The sequence below is a fragment of the Frieseomelitta varia genome, unplaced genomic scaffold (genome assembly GCF_011392965.1).
Source record: "Frieseomelitta varia isolate USP_RPSP 00005682 unplaced genomic scaffold, Fvar_1.2 scaffold_902, whole genome shotgun sequence".
In the NCBI taxonomy this organism is placed as follows: Eukaryota; Metazoa; Arthropoda; class Insecta; order Hymenoptera; family Apidae; genus Frieseomelitta; species Frieseomelitta varia.
The window spans coordinates 181,082-203,064 of record NW_025110704.1 but is presented as its reverse complement, the minus strand read 5'-3'; the positions used below and the strand labels follow the sequence as shown (position 1 = coordinate 203,064).

Here is a 21,983-nt window from a genome sequence, read left to right as displayed (position 1 = left end):
TATTTCTCTCCGACTTTAATGGTAGTTAGAAATGAGAAAATCAAGTCCAAAAAGAAAGACCATGAATAATTAGTGAGGATTGGTGACTCGCAATTTTTCTCTATGGTCTTCATCTTGATATTTCTCTACGTGCAAATGACGACTAGCTATCTATTGACTACGTTCGGTTGGAGGGGATCAACCCTTTGAATTCATTCTACGATGCAACGCGCTATCGTCTATTATATAAAGTATCACTACACCTAAAAGGAAGGAAGCTAGCCCTCGAATGTCAAACGCACTACGAATTCAAAGACTTGATGAGGTGAACTAAAAAAAAAAGGGGGGTGGATGACTCTTCCTCCAGCACAGATAACTTATTGGTAGGAAGTCAGTTACGCCGCTTTCGATGAGACAATGAGTTTGGAACTACGGAGTGATGAAAGAAACACGTTCGTTCAACGATCGATCTTCTTCGAAAATCGAAATCCTACGAAAATATTCTAAATTCGTTCCTTTTCTTAAAAAAAAAATACACATCACTATATAGCTCCCGAGTTCATGCCAAATTTTCTCGTGAAAGTTCAACGTCGGATTCCAAGCGTGAAAATGATGGTACTTTGTACAAGGATGACTCCGTTTAATTAGACACACCGCTCAAAATAATTAGAAAGCCGTGAACGAAGCGACTGGTAACAAAAAAAAAACAAAAAAAAAAAAAAAAAAAAAAAAAACTACTACTACCGTTACTATATCGTTGATAATATTTTAACTAATATTTGAACTTGCAGCTCAACCAACACTTCTCTCTACCATTCTTTTTCGCTCTCTTATTTTTCCCAACATTCCAAATTGTCATACATCCCAATAAGCACTATGATAACTACTCATACAATTAAGTATACAAAAATAGTACCTCTTAAAAATCTCTTTAAAAAAAAGAAAAGAAAAGAAAAGAAAAGAAACTGGCGCAAGGAACGATTCTCCAATTATTCCGAACAGCGCAGAAATCGCAGCGTGAAAAATCTGCGAATAATCGCGAGAGTGGTAGTAGAACAGAAGGAAGTTGAGGAAGAGACTCACCTTGGACAGCTTCTCGCCCTCGTGGTGCGGCAGCAACGTCCTCAGCGATTGGAAACCGGCGTTAATGCTCTGCATCCGACGTCGTTCATTGCTGTTGGCGATTTCTCGCCGCATACGCTTCTCCTGCTCCATATGGCTTCGCGGTGTGACGCGGCCGACGTTGCTGGTACCGTTCCCGTTGCTCAGCGCAACGTTCTGACCAGCAACACGGCGGGATACCGCGCCGTTGCTCTTCGATTGCTGTTGCTGTTGCTCCTGCGAATCAGCGACCTCGGCGACCGTCACGCTCGTGGTCACCGAGCCCTCCTCTACCGTTCCAATGCTTCTGTCAACACATCAGAAATCCCGTGTTTTATTGCTAACCAATCACACGTGTCTTGTCAATTTTATGAAACTAGATTAGACCGATCTAGGTAATTTTTACGAATATTTTATACAGGGTGGTTACAAAAATCACTTGCCTACCGAAATAAATAAATAAATTTGCGAGCGCTCTGGCGGTCAACATTTGAAAGAAATAAGTTTGAAAACACGACGAGAAAGTCACGTTTGAACGTAGATTTAATTCAAAATTAATTTCCTCATATTTTGACTCTTTATTTGAAAAAAAAATAGATGGGAAGAGACTTCCGGCCCACATTGTTCATAGAATCCGCTGGTTCATTTTTCGCTAACTTAATGTTCAACCTAGCTTTGCTACGATTTGATAAAATTGATTTACGCTTTCGATAAACGTCACTTGTGTTTACTTTCAATGTAATTTTGAGAAGTAGGCAACAATGAGAACTCCAGGCGCAGATAGTATATCGCCCCCGAGAGACATTTAAAAAGGACGAGAGAAGCGAGCGCTTTAATCCAGCTGGGCGTTGAAAGAAAGAAAAAAAAAAAGAAAAAAAGAAAAAAATACGTAAGTTGACATTGAAACAGACGTCGCGTGCGTGGAAAATCTGTATCGCCGGCTGTGATAAAAAAAACAGCGTTCAGAAAGCGAGGGTGGTGTACGAATAATTTCACGCGGCGTGGCATTGCGTGCCGTCTAGATATAGCTACAGCCTTTGATACTGTGTAGCCCACAGAAACGACAATGATGTCTCGCTTCATTGACCGCGCGAGTTTAACTGTCGATAACTCGCGAGAGCTGCTACGCCACATCCCGCGAAACAAACCAGCCCCGACGACCGCTTTCAATTTCCTTAAAAGCCCTTGGATCCAGACGAACAACCGTTTCTTTTTTTCCTTCTTTCCTTTTTTTTTTTATTTTTTTTTTTTTTTTTTTTTTTTTTTTTTTTTTTATTTCCGTCTGCGCATTCGTCTCCCCCCTCCTCTTTGGTATCTGCATGTAAATCAAATATTCAGAACCGCCGCGAGAGACTCGACGAAACACGGACGAGCGCAGAAAATGATACCACGGCGAACAAGCAAGCTGTGCGTCAGTGTCCTCTTCCATCACGTCTCTTTGATTTTCGGCTATCTCTTTGCCGAAATGGGACTCTGCGCGAAAATGTTCTTCGAGGGTCTGCAATCGTACGCCCCGCTGCAACGCTTTTATACTTTGTCCCTGGGTCAGGCGACGACCAAACCGAGTCGACTTGACTTTTGTTCAAATTTACATCTCTCTTGAAATTTGTTTCATCTCTGTTTCCCAATCTCTTATTTGTTATTCGATTACTATAAGTTTCGCGGAACTGAACGTTCATCATTTTAAGATTTTTATCAATCGCAATTACCAGTGATTAGTCCACGGAAAGAACCTCGCTTCTAAAATTTAAAGTTGCGTCTGGCAATTGATTCGCGGACCATAACGAGTGACCGAATCCTAATACAATAATTTGTCGTTTTCTTTTCCCTTTCAACTCGTCGGTATGATGTCACCATGGACAGAAATTACTAAGAAGTAATAAACTTATCGTTTGTTTTTACCTGGGATTATATTAAAATGTATTTAAAACTGAGAAAATGTTGCAATTTGGGACAAAAAAATTCTCGACGCGCGTGGCACGTCATTCCAGCGCAAGAGGTTAATTTCCAAGGACAGGGAAGGTACGTGTCTCTCACTCTCACTCTCACTCTCACTCTCACTCTCTCTCTCTTTCTCGCGAAAGGTTAACAGTTGAAGAAAACGGCCGCGCCATTACGCGGAGGAGCAGGCGTAATGAATAGTTTAGAACGCGAAGAAGATGAGAAGAGGTTTCTTTTCGGCGGCGGTGAGAGCGAAGAGAAAAGAAAAGAGAGGCGGGAAATGGGTGGCGCGTCCGCTGTTAGGAAACATCTGGTGAAATTACACGAGGAGACGCGGCGGAGACACGATAGGGAGACAGAGAAAAGAGGGAAAAGATGGTGGATGGCGGATGTGAGATGAGTCAGCAGGGAAAGACCGTGACCCTGTGCCCTGCTCTCTGAAACATTGGTTCAGCGCGTGCCGATAATAGCACCAGGATGTAACCATACGTATGTATATATTACACGCGCAGAAGGGAACCGCGGTTGGTTTTCAATTTTCTGAAAATCTCCAGATCGGCTTTTTTTTTCACGTTTCGGTTACGTTACGCAACGTTACGTCACATTTCGGATATTTTTAATCGGAACGGCGTCTGGTGTCGTGACGTTGCTGCTATCGATCCGCTAATCAAATTTATGCTCCAAAGCCAGAAACGTTTAAAGTTCAATCGGAGCGCACGCTAAAATTGAAGCTGAAAGGTGGAGAAGAATTGCGCCAGACCACGAGTTGCGAAACGAGTAAGAGAAAAATGGCTCGGGAGTGTTTTAAAAATAATACTTCTCTCGTTAAAGGGACATTTATATGCAAAAAGACGAGGAACCAAAAAATCCCAACTGTGGAAGTAATTGAAAATTTAAATGCTGGATGCTGTGGAAGACACGAGAGAAAGAAGAAATCGAGAGATTTCCAACGGGAACGCGAAGCACGGGGAAAAAAAAAATTGGGGGAAGATAAAAGAATTCCGAGAGCTCGTAGAGGAGCTGATGAATGAATGAACGGCTGATGAAGTCATCGTACTTCCTGCAGGATATGCAATAATAACACGTGGTCCACGTAGCAGAATTCCACATGGCATTCTCCCATCGAGTGGTTACATTAGATCAGCTGGTACGCCGACGGCTTACTGGCTGGATGGTTGGCTGCTGTGACGTCAGCTCGTTCGTCGGATACCCGCTGAGTTCACTCGGATCAGTCCCGTAGAAGTAGGTCGACTAAGTAGGTGGCTACACCTTCCTTTTCATCACGCACCTTTGTATATACACACGTAGAGACACACGAGCGCGCGCATATATGTACATACGCCGGCCTTTCAAAAGGAGTAAACACGATTTTCGGCCGGGGGGGTAACTGACGATCCCCACCCGAGCGAATATATCTGCTGCCTTTGCACCCGGTCGTAAACTCTTCGTCTCGTGGTCGGATATCCTTTCCACCGATGCGTTCTAACAAGAGATACGCCAACATTCTGACGTACTGACGGTTTACGATGTTGCGTGGTGCAAGTAGGAAAAGAATGTCAGTTCGAACGCAAGAATTGGAGAGTTTTCGAGATTCCTCGTCAAGTGTCAGGTCTGCTTTCGAATCGGTGATAGATATTTCCTGTGAAACTTTTTATCGGTGCGGCGCGTGTTCGTGGAACAGGTGTTATCGTATCAGATAGCACCGGCGACAATAAAATAGATAGAGCATTAGAAGCTTTTCAAACTCGCGTACTCGAGGAAACGGAGAGTGTCTACCAGCTCATTTGACGAGAATTCCAGAAACTGTACGATGAGAAATCCCATCGCAAGAGCAAATCTGAAAGTTTAAATTGGATATTGTTCGAGTTCGTGAATTACTTGGTCGTCACGCAACACCGTGTGTTAGTTAAGACACTGGATCAGAATTTCTGACATGTGCTCCAACTCAATTCGTTCGTATCTCGAGAAACACACGTTTCTTCAATAAATGACGTGTTCCCATAAATCATGCGATTACTAATAGCGAATATATGTTAGATTATCAATGTAACTCGTTTAGACATAAAAAAAAACGACCAGCTTCTGATTTGCTTATGCTAGAGAAGATTCTTCGAACGACACACGCATCGCACGTAACACATGAATCATTCCTTTTCCTTGTTAGTGCAATTTTCCTTTTATTATCAATCACGTGCCACTGTTTCAGTTGAACACGAAGCATTTACATCTTCTTTCTTTCGTGTAGCGATAGACTCAACATTTAGAACATCGTTGATTCCGATGATTGCTCGTTCTTCGACGACTACTGAAAGCAAATGGTACTTTCAAACTATGCCCCTGGAATTCAACGCTGTAGCGACGACGCTGGCGCTACACTAGCGCCACGTGAACGCTAACTACGTACGACCAAAGTATCTCCACACCTTTCCCAACGTTTCCATTTCTTTTCCAATTCGTCCGTTCGACAAATCAATTTTTCACAAACGGTGCCACCAGTACAATCACAAACTCGTTAAATTTTAACAAATGCTCCGCGAATTTCGCCAGTACGATTCCACCAGCGTCGAGTCTCCTAAACCTCGATGCCAATGAGAATTCAAGTCCCATATTGCTACCAACACGCGTCTGATTGTTGGAATTCGAATTCGAGCGTTGCCACGTCTGCATTTCGCGCGCGCGCGCGTGTGTGCAGCGATGGTAGTCGTCTCTCGCGCATGCGCACAGCGTGTGTGTGTGTGTGTGTGTTTTTGTGTGTGTGAGTGTGTGTTAGTGAGCGGAGCCGCGAGAGAGGAACACGCGGATTGTGCGGTTGTGTGTTATGTCGGCGCGGCGCTCTCGCGTGAGTCACCAACAGCTGATGGCTGGCGCCACTCAGCTGGCTGTTACCGGTGCCTTCGCACGAGCCTCGCTATCTCTGGCTGCCTATCAGCTGCGAGCAACTAGGAAACGACCGGAAAGAATGCCGTGTCGAGCTCTGTGGAAAAAAAAAAAAAAAAAGAAAAAATCCCCGGGAGAGAGGAAAAAGAGCGGCATGGCTACGCGATGATTACGATAGCACTGCCTCTAGCTAGGCTGTGGCTACCTCTAGAAACTTCCTTTCGGGATCGATAAAACGCGTGGACCACGATGATAATTGCTCGCGAAAAACATCGTGACGAGTGCGTACTTGCGGATTTATAGGAAATTTCCATCTGTAAAGTGTCTAAAGTATTTATAGTATAGGCTCTATTCGAAATTAGACTTGAGTATGAGCTGACGCAAATTGTTTGACGAATAAAGTGACAAAAGACGTCAACGTGTGATTAATTTTTAAGAGATTAGAGTTTCAGATTGTATTTTCTGTTCGAATTAAACGACCATAACGCGAAGCTACCAAACTTGAAACTGAAAAATATTTCAATCGCGAGCCAGTGTTACAAGGTTTATACTTCCGTTCCAATTGATTCTGTGAGCCGAATCGAGGCACTCTAATGGAAGTAAGTACTACGTTGCTAGACGGTCTGTCGTACGACAGAAAGGTCAAGATTCATTGAAAAGTTGAGTAAATTCGTGGCGTTCGGGAAGCTTGGTCGGTTCATTCATCGCTTCGAATATTCCACTCACAGTATACTTTGGTTATTTTAGACCCAATCTGTTTCACCATCGCTGGATGCGGCGATCTGACATTACTATTATAGATCTGTTTATCACGTCTGGCAGTCTTTGATGTTTTGAAAATATAAAGTTACGTTTTACGCGTTTTTTTTTTTTTTAATTATTTCGTACTTGGAAAAAGACACCACGAAAATTCGTAGCGACCTAATTTTTTACGTTGGAATGCTCAAGTTTCGTAGAATCTTTCAATTTCAAAATCTGGCTTTTTATATTAGAAATTTTTAACATAGGTTGGATCTTCTAAGGTTCTATAATGCTAGAACAAAAAATTAACGCCGCTGATACTAAAAAACGTCACACATTTAAAAATATCGGCGACGCTGAAAGGGAAGAGGAGCGAGGACGGAGAACATGGAACTGAATGAAATTTTGTCGAGTCACCGAGTATACGAATCCAAGGCTAAGTTTGGGTAGAACAGGGGAACCGAGGACACACAACGCTCTTCAAATCATCGTACACGTGCTTGTAGAAGTGTCTGTACCTACTACAAGCAAGTACGTTCATACGAGTTGGTTTACGTTGGGGTTTGAACACCCTAGCCAAGCTACCCAACCTCGGAGAACCTCTCCCCACGAGCGAAGCCTACCAGACGCACCTCGGAGACCTATCTCTTTTCTTCCCTTCCGTTCTGTTTCTCACACTGGTTGAACTCGGTTTGAAAGAAGAAGAGAAAAGAAAAACGAACTATTTTACCGCCTTTCGATTCATAATTTTCAACGACGTGTTTCAACAACGCGACTAACGCCACTTTAGACACTAAGTCACAGCAGTTTCGATGCTTCGATTCAAAGATATATCAATCAAAAATTGTTGACATCACCTTGTGGTGAAAAATGGCAACGAACGCTCAATTCGAAGATTGGTCGTTTTCGTCTCTCGATACTTTCAATTACAGTTCGTTAGCAAGATATTTGAGCAACGCGGTTTCGGAGGAAAAAAAAAAAAGAATAGGAGCGAATAAGCGTAAAGATTGTGGCAGCTGCAGACGACAGCTGCCGTGCAGGGAATTTTTCTAGAAACGGAGCCGTCGACGACAGATGTTGACAGGATCAAGACCAAACCCCAAAATGGAGCAACGTACAAGCCATGACCTCTCCTTATCCTAGATTCTTCTTTCTCGATGTCCCGCTCCTTACGCTCGCCTTAATAAATCGCGGCGAAATTGAATTTCAATTAAAGCGTTGAAAAAAGAAAAAACTCGAACGACGACTGCGGCGTTCAACATTTGCTAAATTTAAATTCCGCGTCGTAATTCATCCGACGTGTTGGAAATTTTAAATTTGTTCATTTGGGAGTATCGCAAAGAAAACATTCATATTTTTAAGAGATTTTCACACGTCGAGGCTCGCCAGCTCATATCGCAGTAATGTATTCATGCACGTAACTGCATCGCTGACTCAATATCCTCCTTGTTACCACTTTTCAAAGCCGACAAGCGTTTCCCGGAACTCGACGTACCACACAATAATAATAATAATTCTTGTCACAAATTTCCACGAAGTAATAAAAAAAAAAAATTCGTCGACGAAACTGGTTAAGAAACTCTGAATCTGATTATCAGTGAGGATGTCAAAAACCCGCGACAACTTGAAGTGTTTGAAGAAACAGCTCGCTTGTTACAGACAACCCAAAAGGTCTAGTTCTACTTGAAGCTGGCCAGTAACAAATAATACGAAACGAAGAATTGGAAAACTTTCGGTCTAAGAAAGAGCTTTTTGTAAAATCTGCCAATTCTTTGCGTTTCTACGCGAAAGAATTGGACAAATTTTCGTCGTTGCATAGACGATGAGGCTGGAAGAGTTACAGAGAATGGGCAAAGAACAAAGCGAGAGAGAGAGAGAGAGAGAAAGATGGAGATCAATTTCGCGAATGTCTTTGCCAGAGTAAGGATGCCTGCTGTCGTATTAGCTCACACGGGATGGAATGAAGAACGAGAATGGGAATGAGATTGAGAACGGCCAGGCATATATTTAGCTGTGTGACGTAAGGCACAGGCCAGCGGGCGCCACGTCGGGTCTACGTGCCTCTTCTGTCTCTCCTTCTCCACCTCCTCTTCCTGGCTCTTCTTCGTTTGCACGAGTTCGCCTCTCTACCTTCCGCCGCGAAATCCTATTCCTATTTTTATTACTTAACCCACTGAATATTTTCTAAAAAAGAACGAACAAAGCAACCTATCTCCGATCATTTCTTTTTTTTTTTTTTCTTTTTTTTTTTCGTGGAAATTTTCTACAGATCCGCGATAGCACATTTTTAGAGATTTCAGTGCTTCTTTTTCTTTTTTAAGAGAAAGAGAGAGAGAAATATACGAGTATGTATTTGTGCGATAAAAATAACCAATTCCTAGTAACGTTTCATAGAAATTTTGTGGATTTACAACGACGTATTTTTGGAGTATGAATGATTTTTTTTTGGGAAAAGCGTTTGTTCTTTAATGTATTACATAAATCACCAGAAATAACCAATTCCTATCAATATTTCATGGAGGATTTATCGATTTCGAACAACTTTCGCATTTTTTCGTCGAGATAATCCATAAAATATTTTATGAAAAATTACTACTGTGGATACATTTGGCTCACTCGAATATTTCTAGTATTAGCTTGTACTGTCTCGGATAGTTTGTACATTTACAACAAATTCAAAGCTGCACAGAAAATCTGGTAGATCGAGTTTAATTTCAAACTGATAGATTTAACTCCATAGAAATAAACATTCATCACACAACACTCATCAATCTATCAATCGGTGTCTCGACTGAGAGACATCATACCAAATCATACTTTTTCACAGAAAGAAGTCTCTCTCTCTCTCTCTCTGTGCCTTTCTTCCTTTGTTTTAACAAGATTTGCCGTGGAATTTGTGGTTTCTCAGATGATGATGCAATCGAATCGTTTATAAGCGACAGACACGTTGAGGTGAACCCTCCTCAACGGGGCTTCGAGTTGAAAATCCTATTAATCGTATAGGTATAAAGTATATACGTGCATATCCCTCTGTGTACGTGGCGTTTCGCAAATAGTGGTTAAAAATAAATTGTCAAGTAAGCGACATTGTCACACTGCCGTTTGGAACAGCATCGGCTCTCGCTCTCTGACACTCGCTGGGTGACAGCGTTGCAATAAATGCGTGATAAATTGCACTTTGCATATACGTCCGCGTATATCTCGCGGACCAATACACGCGAACATTATTTAATTTTAATTGTAGCATTTCGTAATATGGCGCAACATTATCTGTCGCCGGCGGGAATCGCAAACACGACCGGAGCACGGATAAAATTTCTGCTCGGATTTATACGCCGGCTCTCTCGAAAAGTGTTCGAACACGCCTAAGTGTTCGAAACTTTTGCGCACCTCCGACGTACGTATTCAAACGCTTTCCTCCCCGTATTTTTAGACTCGTTTCTCAAACTCGACCAAAATGCGACGATCAGGATGTATTAGTCACGCAGCACGCGCGATATATTTATGTTCGCGAAAAGTTCGTACAAATGTTCTTTCGTGAACGACGTTACCATACGTACGTGTAACGTGTGTACTTTAAAGTGGGAAAGGCATGACGAACGAGCTTACACGCCGATTGAAACACCACCCTTCCTTCTTTAAATGCAGACACACGCCACACACACACGCTATTGATCGGCGTAACACCTGCGACGAAAACAATGACAATTTATATTGATGACGATCGGAATGCGAGTGCCCTGGTGCGTGAAACGACCAGCGAGTCGACCAGCTGTCGGATTTTGACGCAACCACCAACGACAGCCGGTAGTTTTGCACTACCGTAGCCGCGCGTCAGATTCCAAGAATATTTCCATTCTCTCTTTTCCTTTCATTTCCCATTCACGCGTTCTCTCTCTTCCTGTCGCGAGACATTTCAAATTGTTCACACCGCGGATAAACAATCCGTCGACGTTCATTAATATTCATCGAATCGACAGCGAATTGATTTACCTCTTAATTAAGACGGAGAAACGAATATTTTTATTTGGCCAAAAATTGAGAATCTTCAGGCTAGTTTCGAACGAGATAGAGAAAGACTGAAGAGGAACTTTTGCTTTCTTTCAGTTTGCTCGAAAGTCGACGATTTTCTAAAGAGCAACGAAGGGAAAAGGAATCTTTCGCAACAAGAGCCAAAGCCAGTGAGTAACAGTCGAAAAGCTGAGGATCTTTCTAAAAACCTTTCACGAGGCTCGTGTGAACGCTGTTGAGAGATGGTCACTTTTCCCGTATTTACGGGGGGCAGGGGGCGCTTAAATCTTGCTTTTGAAAATCCTGCAACAGGACGACCACGTCCAACGGACAAAGGAGCACAACCGGTTGTCCGCTATTTTATCTTGCGAGGACGACTGAGAATCCAGACGGGCGGAGAGGCGGGATCCTGATAAGGCTCACAAGCGATCCTTTACGAAGGCCTAAACCAGGGTCAGCTAAATATATATACACGGAAATGGTGTTAAACCGATCCCCAAATGCTCGACTTACTGCCGACTTCGACAAAATTTGCCACTCTAGAGGAACTTGACACCCTGTCTTTTAACAGATTCACGTCTTTCTCTAATTAACCCTCTTTGACTTAAGGATTAGAGGAGAAGATGTGTACAGTGAACTGTAAAAAGTATTTGCTACTTGACTCTTTATAATCGAATTTTTATGTCATCAAATGACAATAACGACACCAATGACACTAGTGTTATAACAAATATCTGTAACAGCAATACAATTAAAAAAAAAAAAAAAAAGGGAAGAAGAAGAAGAAAAAATGTAGTAAAAATTTCTATGAGTTTTAACAATAATGGGAAGATGAAACGAGAAAAAAGGGGAAAGAGGATGAGACGAGGGTCGGGCGTCAGACAGAGGCATTACGTATTTCAGTCTGAGGTTGGTCCCTTTGACTTTATCCGTGAGTAATACTCGCATAAACGTGTGTATGTAACGCGAGTTTGCGGTGCACAGTGGATATGTGGAGCGTAAGAGGTCAACAGAGAAACTATTGTTGTCTGCTGCCAGCCTCCACCAGAACTGCAAGCCGTTTCAAAACCGTATCAGACGATTTTCGCTCTTTAGCTGTCTACTGCGATACGATAAAGAGAGAGAGAGAGAGAGAGAGAGAGAGAGAGAGAGAGGGAGAGTCAGCTCTCGTCTCAATTTAAAAAAAATTGGTTCTCCTCGAAATTCTTACATACGTAAGAAATTCAACCCAATTAACAAATCTAACCCTAGGAGGAGCACTGTACTTTGAATATTTTCATCGTGAGAATCCGTGGATTTAATTAATATGAAAAACCTATCGTGTACCTACCATGTTGGGTAGTAGATAGGTTAATTGCAAGTGCATATAACGCGGGCGGAGGAGAATCGATAGGAGACTTAACCCTTAGCCGCAAGTACAGAGAGATAACGAGATTTGAAAATATACACAGTTGCGCAGCAAGTGTTAAGTCCATTCCTAGACGAGGCCAGGCAAGTGCTGAGATTTTGTAGTGCAACGACGTGACGCCGTTATGCATCATCGTGTATTTGCCTATTTTGCATACGAATCCAGAGAAATGAATATTATCTACGCCTTTCGCGGCAAGTCATTTCCGTTCGATACGCGCAACTGCAACTACGGCCAAAAGTTTGACCCGGTGGAACAACGTCGAGGCTCGGCTCCGTTTACAACACGTATCACCCGGAATTCGTTAGAAAGTTTCGCGATATTTTTAAACCGTACGGATGTTAGCGAACGCTCGATAAGAAGGTAGGAATTTCGCGCCAAGACCTCTCGCGATCACGGTTAATTATAGAAACAGGCGAGGCGAGATAACGAATTTCACTCGGCCGGCTGTGATAAACGCCCTCTCGAAAAATCGTAGCCGAACGAAATTTAATTTAACTCGAGTTCAACATGATAGTAATTGTCCATTCGCAATTGTTATTTCGTGGAGAGTATCGCGACTTTATTATTCCAGAACCTCTCTCTCAAACACTCTCACTGTCTTTTATCCATGCGCAAAGTAAAACTAATTTTGTGGCAGAAACAAATTTAGAATATAACAAAGTGAGGTGAACAAATGAAGTTACCAATGATAGGTTCCTGACCGTAGACACGTTAATATCCGCCAACTATAAGCTCGTTGAAACTAAAGATCTCGACGCGAACTGTGCACGATTTTCCTTCGCTCCGTTCTTACTACCGTTTTGCTTGATTTTATTTCAAAACCCAGCGATCGAACAAAGGGCATTTGCAGTCGGTTCTAATTTGCACGAAAACTTTTTTAAAACTTCAAAGACCAATATAAGAAGAATTTTAAGGTCGCACGTTCACTTTCCGCCGTACCACTTTACAGCAATACCAAAAAAGAGAAATTAAAACATGAACGACCTCGAAAACACGAGGCACTTTGTCATACCGCGTCGCGGCATTCGAACCATTAAATTTTCACCAACGCAATTTTTCGCGAGATAGCCTGTTTTCAATAATCTCGATGACACCATTACGATTGAAATATCGCACGGAATCAAAGGCAAGAAAACGAAGAAGGAAAAAAGGAACACGACACTCGGTACACATCACGTACGTGAGTCTATATCAAGTGCAAGTGCACTTGTACACGGAGATTAATCCTGTGCAAGTGCAATATGCAATCCAAGCTGTGTCCATCTGTCTCTCTTACTTCCCGCGCGGTTCATTTAACTATCTTTGTCGCTCGTAATCAGCGAGAACGGCATAATTCTACAACTACGGGATTTCAAACTATCTGAATTCTAACACTTCAGAGTTTTAGGTGTTCGAGGACCGCGAAATCTCAACTACGAGTACGCTGAAATTTCAGAATTTAAAAAAGTCCCGGAACTTCGACATTCCGAAAAAATTTTTTTAAATTTCCAGAAAGCATTCTAAAAGCTCCGAAATCACATATTTCAGAAGGCCACCCACCAAGAACTATCGTAGTTGTACTCTAATTCTATGAAGCAAACCCTGACCATTGAGTTTCATTGGGATCTGCATGTACGTATTGAACTTGATTCCATCGTTACTCTTAATACCGCCTGTATATATGTATATACGCGTTTAGGTCTGTTATAGGCACATATGTAGGTAAAAAGGGTGCTACGTACGACGTGGTGCAACCACGTTGACCGTGGTCAGGATTGGCTCGACCGATTTATTAAATCGTGCAAACGAGCGGACGAAAAAGTAGCATCAGTCGAGGGAGTTTTATTTTCCCAACGCTTGATAAACGATGTGGTGATAATAACTGGCGAGCACAGCGTGACACGCACACCGACAAAGGAATTAGCTGACGTAAATACCGAAAGAAAATCGATAAGGCATCGAGCGACAATAATTTTATCTGTGTCTCGAACGTGTGTGCAACGTGTGTTGCAGAAAAGGAGGAGAATAAAAAAAAAGGAAAAAAATAGAAGAGAAGAAAAACTAGGCGGTGGGTGGACAGTAACTGGACTTTTCCTTTTTATACACCAATAACCCGATAACACAACCCTAACTTTGTTAGATTGGATCATGATTGATGGTTTCTGGCGATCAACAGAAGAATATAATCGGTGATTGCTATTATGCAAGTTTTCCTACATACGTAACCTATAATGAAGCCAGCTTTATTAATATGAAATTTTATATTAGATTTCAATGCGGTGTTAATGAGAGAAGACTGACTGAAAATTGCTTTAGAAATAAAGAATGTTGAACTACAGATGATTGAGATATTCTTACTAATTACATTCGCATTGCTTATATTCCACTCAATATATATTCCATTGAAATAAATTACATAAAGTATATACATACGCTGTAAGCATTTTGTGAATTTCTTACGTAAAATTTGTTTCGTTACTGTGACGAAAGGTTGAATGAAAAAGCAAGATACAGAACAAACACGCGTGCACAAGCACCACAAACTTTTGTACCAGTTCGAGTTGCCACGTCTACGACACGCTTCAACAGCGTTAAAAAAAAAAAAAAAAACATGGAAACCGTCGCCTTAAGTAGCTAATATTTGACCATAATTATCCGACTAATTATAAATTCGTGGCGCGTCGTTCCAACGACCAAATGACGCATTGGGTGTCTCCACGTGAAACGTTTGATCGGCGTGCAAAGCGGGGATATATAGACCGCAGCAGAGAGAAAATTTATCATGACCGGTGAGAAGTATGTATCAATCGTGCCCGATTACGTAATAGCAGAACGTTTAATCAGCTGATACACTGGGTCGCGTGACGAGAGGATAAACACATATCAGATGTTCTTGTAACATTCCGACTATCTTTTTCAGTTCGAACGGACGAAACGGGTAATAATAATCGAGGAATATCAAGTATAATGATAAAACGGTTAGTATATATGCGCGTAGCGCCGAGCATATAAATAGGAAAAATTCTTGCGCCGTGAATAAATCCACTCGTTACTATTTACACGCTCGTTGCTGCTGCTCTATTACTCACTCGTGCCAATTTAACCAGCGAAAAGCAAAAAGCAGACACAATTATATATTTCGCGAGCGTGAACGTAAGGTATGTCGCGTGCATTAATGCAATGATTTACGCTTAATACCTCTGACGAGCCTTTCCGTACGCAACATGTAAAATCGTACGTACGTCTTTTCCCGTGTTTCTTAACGCCCCTTCATTCAAGCTGTGTATCAATTATGGCGTACTCTGTACAGCGTTCCTTTTTACACCATATGTACATACATACTACTACATATACAAGTTACACACGCGTGCTACGGGCCTGTAGTAGTAGTAGTTAGTCGCGCGTTATCGCGTGCACGTCTCACCACATCAAAGAAAGCGTACGTGGAGAAGACGCCTATGCCCGGTATACGTATAAAATACGTATCGACGAGTAACGAGAACGCTGGCAAATTTCACGACTAAAAGAGGCGAATAGACCATGCGACCCGGTGACAATCGTTTACCATACGTTAGCCTAGACACGACAGATCGAAGCCTACCCGGTCTAAGTGAACGTAACGCGGCACGGTGATGAGCGTATGTAAACAAGAAGTCGCGCCGATGCGGCCATGCTTCGAGTTATTTATAGAGACCCATTATTGTGCAACAAACGTGGCTTTACGTAACGCACATAGTATACCCCAGCTGGTCTGTCGGTCACTCGGCCGTATACAAAGGAACTTGCTTTCCTCGTCCTTTTGTCTTCTCAACCCTTCTTTTTTATAAGCCTTTTCTCTAGAACTGTTGCGAACAAGATACACTAAAAACCGCGCCAATGTAAACAACGATCAAGAGAATTCGAAGAAAATGTGTGCTGGCAGAGGAACGTAGCGCGGCGAGCGTGGCTTCGAAATTTCGAGCAAGAGAACTTCAGTTTAGAATTTTGTTTCTTTAGAAAAGTTTCTGGCGTATTTATTAAAATTCCTACTCACGTTTATGGCGTTAATTTTGGTTTGAAATGATTCTGAACTTTCAACCGGAAGCGTATGATTTTACAAATTTCCGTTTTCGTTTCAGGACGATTTTATGACAGAACAACGGCAGATTTTATTTATGGCGGCAATACCGTCGCGGAGGAAACGAACGCGTATAGAAAATTAATGCAAACGCGGATACTGTATATGCATTTTAAACCTGTTTAGAGATAACATTCTAAGAAGCCGATTAATAGCGACGACGTGACTGTCCAGTTACCGTTTAATGTTACATTCATCATAGAAAATCACTGGAATTCCTCTACAATATAATATCCAACAAAAATATTTAAAATTGAAATTAAAATATTAAAGATGTACATATATATTTAAAAGCTAAAATTAATTTATACGAAATGTAATAAAATCAAAGTTAAAATTATCGTTTATCAATATCTTTTTCAAAATTTCCCTAGATATAGTAAAATACACTATAATATATTGTAAAGATATAAAATTAATTAACGAGATTTATAAAAAAATTTTGAGTCGCTCTGTCGTTAACTAACATCACAAATAAATAAAAAAATGGAAAAAGGAGACAATCACGAAACTTTTAAATCTTGTAGTAATTCTACATTAATATTGTTAGAAAACAATTGATGGCGGCAATGACTCCCGCGCCATGCTTGTTTGGGCGTGAACGCATGAAACGTCCGCGGTTTGACACAACCTCGTAAAATTGTTTCCGGACCTACTCCGACGATGAAAATGAAGCCCAACTTTGAGAGAAAGGAAGAAAAAGAAAAAAAAAAAAAGAGAAAAGAAATAATACGAATTTGTAATTAATTCGATAAAATATCACGCAGTAGTGGTGTCGTATAATACGAAGGCTATTGTGCCGGCCGGCCGGCCGGCCGGCTTCACGACAGCTGGCTATCGAGAGCCAGCTAGGATTTTGTTTGTATTGTACACACGTTTTGCATCCGTGTCACGATTACGAGTCTTGCCAATGCCACCGCGACGTCGACGACTAGTGCTAATATAACGACCATTCGCGATGGCGAACCAGAAAGAGTCGCCGCTGAACGTTCAGAATCAGCGTGACTTAATAAGGAGGACGAGCACGCCTTCCTTTGCCGATAAATTCGTGTCACCGCAGGCACGATTCGCGTTGAACGATCCAACGGATCCGTCATTTCGGACGTGGCAGTTGACTAAGAGAAATTATAAATTCGGCGTGACACACGGGGTCACTCTCTCGACCCCGCCATAGTATTTCGCGGTTCACAGTCCGCGGAGAGTTAAAGTCGCAAATGACGTGGCGTGTCAAACCGCGCCGCTCTATATACTACATAACGCTGACGTACACGCGAACGCGTATGTAACTCGTACGAGTTTTCCCCCGGTCGACACATGGCCGTGTGCGGCGCATTCCTGGCAAATTTCGCGATTCTCGGCGTCGCCTCGTTCTTTCCTAACGATCCAGCAAGAGAATTGAAACACTCACCCGCACAAATTGGTCTCCTGTTCCTCGGTGGTTTCGACAATTTCCTCGAGCAGAATACGATCCTCGCCACCAAACACTGACATATCTCGCTGGTCCGCAGCACTGAGAATCCCGCCGCGCGATCCCGCACCGTCCCAGCAGCCGTCGTCGCGGCAGCGAAAAGACGACGAGCTTGTTCTTCCTCTCTCTCGCAACCACTCCACACGGAAAAAAAATCGACGCGCACACCTCACGCCAAACGCGGCACGAATACTCCGCGGGAACTCGTTAATTAACTTTTTTCTCTTTTTCTTTTTCTTTAGACGACGGTGGCACGCACCGAGATTCGTCCACGGGACAGCCACTCCGCGCGGCGCACACACAACGCCCGAACGCGTTTTGTAATGGCGATCTTTGGCGGGAAACAGCTGAGGGCCCCCACAGAGCGCCGCGAATCACTCCGCCGCCGCCGGCTTCAGGGCCGTCAACACCTATGGTCCTCCCGGCACCCCTCTGCGCATCTGTCACTTTTTATTCCGTATTTTTTTTTTTTCTTTTTCTACTAATCCTTTTGTACCTTCTATATCATAGAAATCGTTTATCTTCTAACACTAGTTACTTTGACCGAATGCTGAACACGATATTTAACATTGCTTATTGACAATCGTGTACGCTCGTCCCGAATGTATCGAGAAATTTCGATGAATTGTACGTTCAACGATGATGCGTAAATTAATTTGGAGCTACATCTCAAAGAGATCGTCTCACGGAACTCGTTATCAAACGAATTATTTCGCGCGTGTACACCAAAACCATCACGTGGCACATGCTAAACTTTATCATGAAACTTTGTCGATGGTAATAACACTCGCGCACTGTAGAAACGACAGGTAAAAACGAAGGTATAATCACACGATCGAGTTCGAGTTGTCTCAACGGAGTGTTTCACAATCAGTTTCAATGGGGCACAACATCGACGTGATTCACAACGTCGAGCGCTGCTGAAGCATTTTCAAGGCACTCGCGACAAGTTTAATGTACGCGGTTAGGGTGAACGGTACGCGCTACTCTGCCCTGAACAATGACTCTCTTTGGACCAATCCCACACCAGCTCATCTTCGGTTTCACACGGAGTTTCCACGGTTTTCCGCAGGTAGTTGCGAGTAGACTGCGTACCGCTTTACGGTGGATCCACTGGCGAGGCTAGCTGTCTGCTTGGCGAGCTATTGTTAGAAATATTTAACGCGTTAGAAGGGACTACTTTCACGTCGCGTAGGTTTACGCTAGAGGAATGGTGCGGCCGCGCGGGAAACATCTGCCAGCTGGCAGAGGCCCCGCCCATAGAATACGCCAATCTCTCCCACTTCCCCCACCTGCGCGAGTCTAAACCCACGCACACTAACCACTGACCGTCAGTACATACGTGGCCATGTACGCACACATCTGACTACCTTCTATCCTGGTTCTTCATCGAGCTCTCTGCGCAATGTTACACGATACGAAAGTTGACAATAAAAATTCGCTGCTTCCTCGCACATACCATACACATCCTAAGGCCCTTGTCCTGTATTTCATTACATTGGTGCGCATTGGCCAATGATCAAAGCCATGTGTAAACTGTATAATGAATAAAAATAATGAATAAAAATTTTTGTAATGATTTATCCTTACTCTGACATAATTTTGTAATTTAAAACAACTATTTGTATTTTTCGTTACACGTGTCGAAAATTTTTATTTGATTGTGAGATTGCAAACGATCTTAATGTACTGTCTTCGTTCACAAATCATTATATCTTAATAAATAATTTCTTAATAAATTTCTTAATAAATAATTTCGAATATTTCTCTACCAATGTATGGAAAATAAAAGTATGAGAAATAAAAAATAAAAATCTCAATAATATCTTACACGAATTACTCTGATCAAGCAGTAGCAACTCAATCTGCAGATCTGTAAATAATTCTGCAAATAATCTGTAAAAAAAAAAGCTGTATAATTTGAATCTTCTTAAATAAAAGTTTTCAATGGGATATTTTTCAAATAATTTTTACATAGAAATTGCGACGAGTTTGTTTAAATCGATAAATTGTAGAAAGTAGTACAGCTAGTGCCACCTGGCGGTCAACGATTGCACATGCAAAAATAATGGATCGGCAACCGAAATATGATATTACATTTAAATGATTTAATATAAACAATGTACTTCCATCATTATTTGCAAATTTTCTTTTTTATACAATATTTGTGAAAAACATTTATTTCCGTAATCATTTCTTTTTTAATTCTATAATATGAAATATAGGAGTGATGAACTTACAAATAAAAGAGGAAATAAAAAATATTCTCACTTCCGAACCTATTTTATCATTATAGATAAATACTATTGATTATCTGCGGAATTCCTATTTTTTTCATTAACATTCTAGAATGACACAAGCTAAAAATAATATTCAAAGAGACTGTATTCATAGTTATTGTTTGTATTAATTATTGCATCGTAAAAAAATGAGGGTTTTTATATTGTTATGATTTAAAAAGAGATAACTATGAATACATCTTAAAAGCAATTCAATAAATGAAAATAACATTAATCTTCTTTTTTCGATTCTCTATCTCTTATTCTATTGTATTCATTAATCCGAAAAATTCTAACCTAAATTTCTTCAGTCAGAAATTTAGAAATGTAAACACGTCTTTAATGAGAATAGGGAATGACATATATGCAAATGTGAAATCACGAAGCATTTTTACTAATACTTTATAAAATAAAATCTTATTTAACTAGCACTATTCGGCTGATTGTAACATCCTTTCCAAAATAAGTGCATATTTAGATATTTTTCGATTTTATTTAAATTAATATGTAGTATTATTCAAATGCTTGATGATTTAATTTTAAAAAAATTGCATAAATACACGAATCGCTTAAATTTTTCATTCTTAGTACGTTTGTATATTTGAAATTATCTGATAATTATAAAGCAAATAACTTTTCTTATTCAAAAAAAATTTTTTGAAATATTCATATTTCAAAATTGAATATTGCTTCTGAAAAAATTTTAATTTTTATATTAAATTTTTATATTATTTAAATTTTACACTGGACGTTATTTTGTTCTTGAACTAAAAATGGTCAATATAACACGTAAAAATCTGTTATCTGTATTTTTAATTCATAATTGATATTGTTTTTTTTTCTTTTGTACTCACAGTTATGTGACTGATGTATTTAAAGCAAAATTCAAACGTCGTAAGTTCATAATTATAATACTATTTATAATGCCTCCCAATTTGTACACAATGATGGTTTTAAGAAAACTTTTACCATTTTTCCTTCGATCAGCAGATATAGATATTTATATGTATATATTTATATGTATATAATATTCTCCTCAAATTAATAAATTTTTTTTTATGATACTAATGTCAAATCGCTTGTCAACACAACAAAAAGAGAAAAAAAAAAGTTTCACTACATACGTTGCAATTAAAATGCTGATACGATTCTCATAATAATATCTAAGTGATTAATCAAATGTTTTGCATTTAACTTTATATCAAATAAGTGCTAAGAAAACGTTTACGTACCAAATAGAATTGCTACCAGATGAGATTCCAAAATATTGAATAAATAAAGAAAGTAATCATATTATCCTATCATACTAAAAATAGTATTTAAAGAGTCTAAGACAATTCAGTCTTAGACTTTAGTCGACTGGTTTGATTTACTGTAATGATTATAAAGCTACATATAGATACAATATGTGTTATGCAAATGCATCAACCACTTCCTAATAGTTATACTTCTTTTCCATTATGATTACATTCTTTTCATTTTCTTTTCCTCTTTTCAGAAAAATTAGCTAAACCTAATATTGTGCTAAATGCTATATTTACAAGGTTAAAAGTTGACTGTTTCGTTCACTTAATTATGTACAAACATGTAACTCTTGATTATAATAGAGAGTAAATCAACAAATCTATTAAAATATATAAAACTATGTTGTTATTGCGAATGATATCGTTAAGGCAAATATGATTGAAGTTGCAATAAGTTGATACTCAAGAATTAATTTGTACTTTATGATTCATTTTTATTATGTTTCATTTATTTTTTTATATTAAATATATCTTTGTTGATTTACTCCTAAATTTTCCTCTTTTTTTCAATTACATCTTTTAACTTTCTGTCCGTTTAAAAAAAGTTCTTAAATATACATTAGCATTTTTTTTTTAATGTGGTTCATGCATCTGCAATCAATTTAGTGCAACGTGAAAGCATGGATTTACAAATAATGGCGTTGTGAAAGAAATGTTGCTAAAATAGTAAAATAATTTCCGATTTTAACGAGAATTTTTAAATGCAATATGCGTACGTGAATTTCTAGAAATTCATATTAATGAGTGTTCTTAATTTTTCTACTAAATTATTAAT

At 40.2% G+C, this 21,983-nt stretch overlaps 1 protein-coding gene across 2 annotated transcripts; it reads right to left on the bottom strand.

Annotated features, from left to right (window-relative positions):
* Nucleotides 1-819: 819 nt before the first annotated feature.
* LOC122537326 (helix-loop-helix protein 11-like) lies at nucleotides 820-20,486 on the bottom strand. 2 transcript variants are annotated; one of them, XM_043670415.1, is made up of 3 exons: nucleotides 19,457-20,486; nucleotides 17,566-19,161; nucleotides 820-1,384 (listed from the first exon to the last, which is right to left on the bottom strand). In XM_043670415.1, the coding sequence occupies exons 2-3, from the start codon at nucleotides 17,646-17,648 to the stop codon at nucleotides 835-837; spliced, it is 633 nt and encodes a 210-aa protein (XP_043526350.1). In that variant the 5' UTR covers nucleotides 17,649-19,161; nucleotides 19,457-20,486; the 3' UTR covers nucleotides 820-834. The 2 variants fall into 2 exon arrangements, with proteins under 2 accessions (XP_043526350.1, XP_043526349.1); XM_043670414.1 differs by lacking the exon at nucleotides 19,457-20,486 and having other exon boundaries at nucleotides 820-1,387; nucleotides 17,566-19,306.
* Between the last annotated feature and the right edge of the window lie 1,497 nt (nucleotides 20,487-21,983).

Excerpts from the sequence above, each read along its gene's own strand:
- LOC122537326 (XM_043670414.1), bottom strand. The coding sequence starts at position 17,648 with ATGTCAGTGTTTGGTGGCGAGGATCGTATTCTGCTCGAGGAAATTGTC. Across the intron at positions 1,388-17,565 it reads CAGGAGACCAATTTGTGCGG|AAGCATTGGAACGGTAGAGG; the intron begins GTGAGTGTTTCA and ends ATGTGTTGACAG.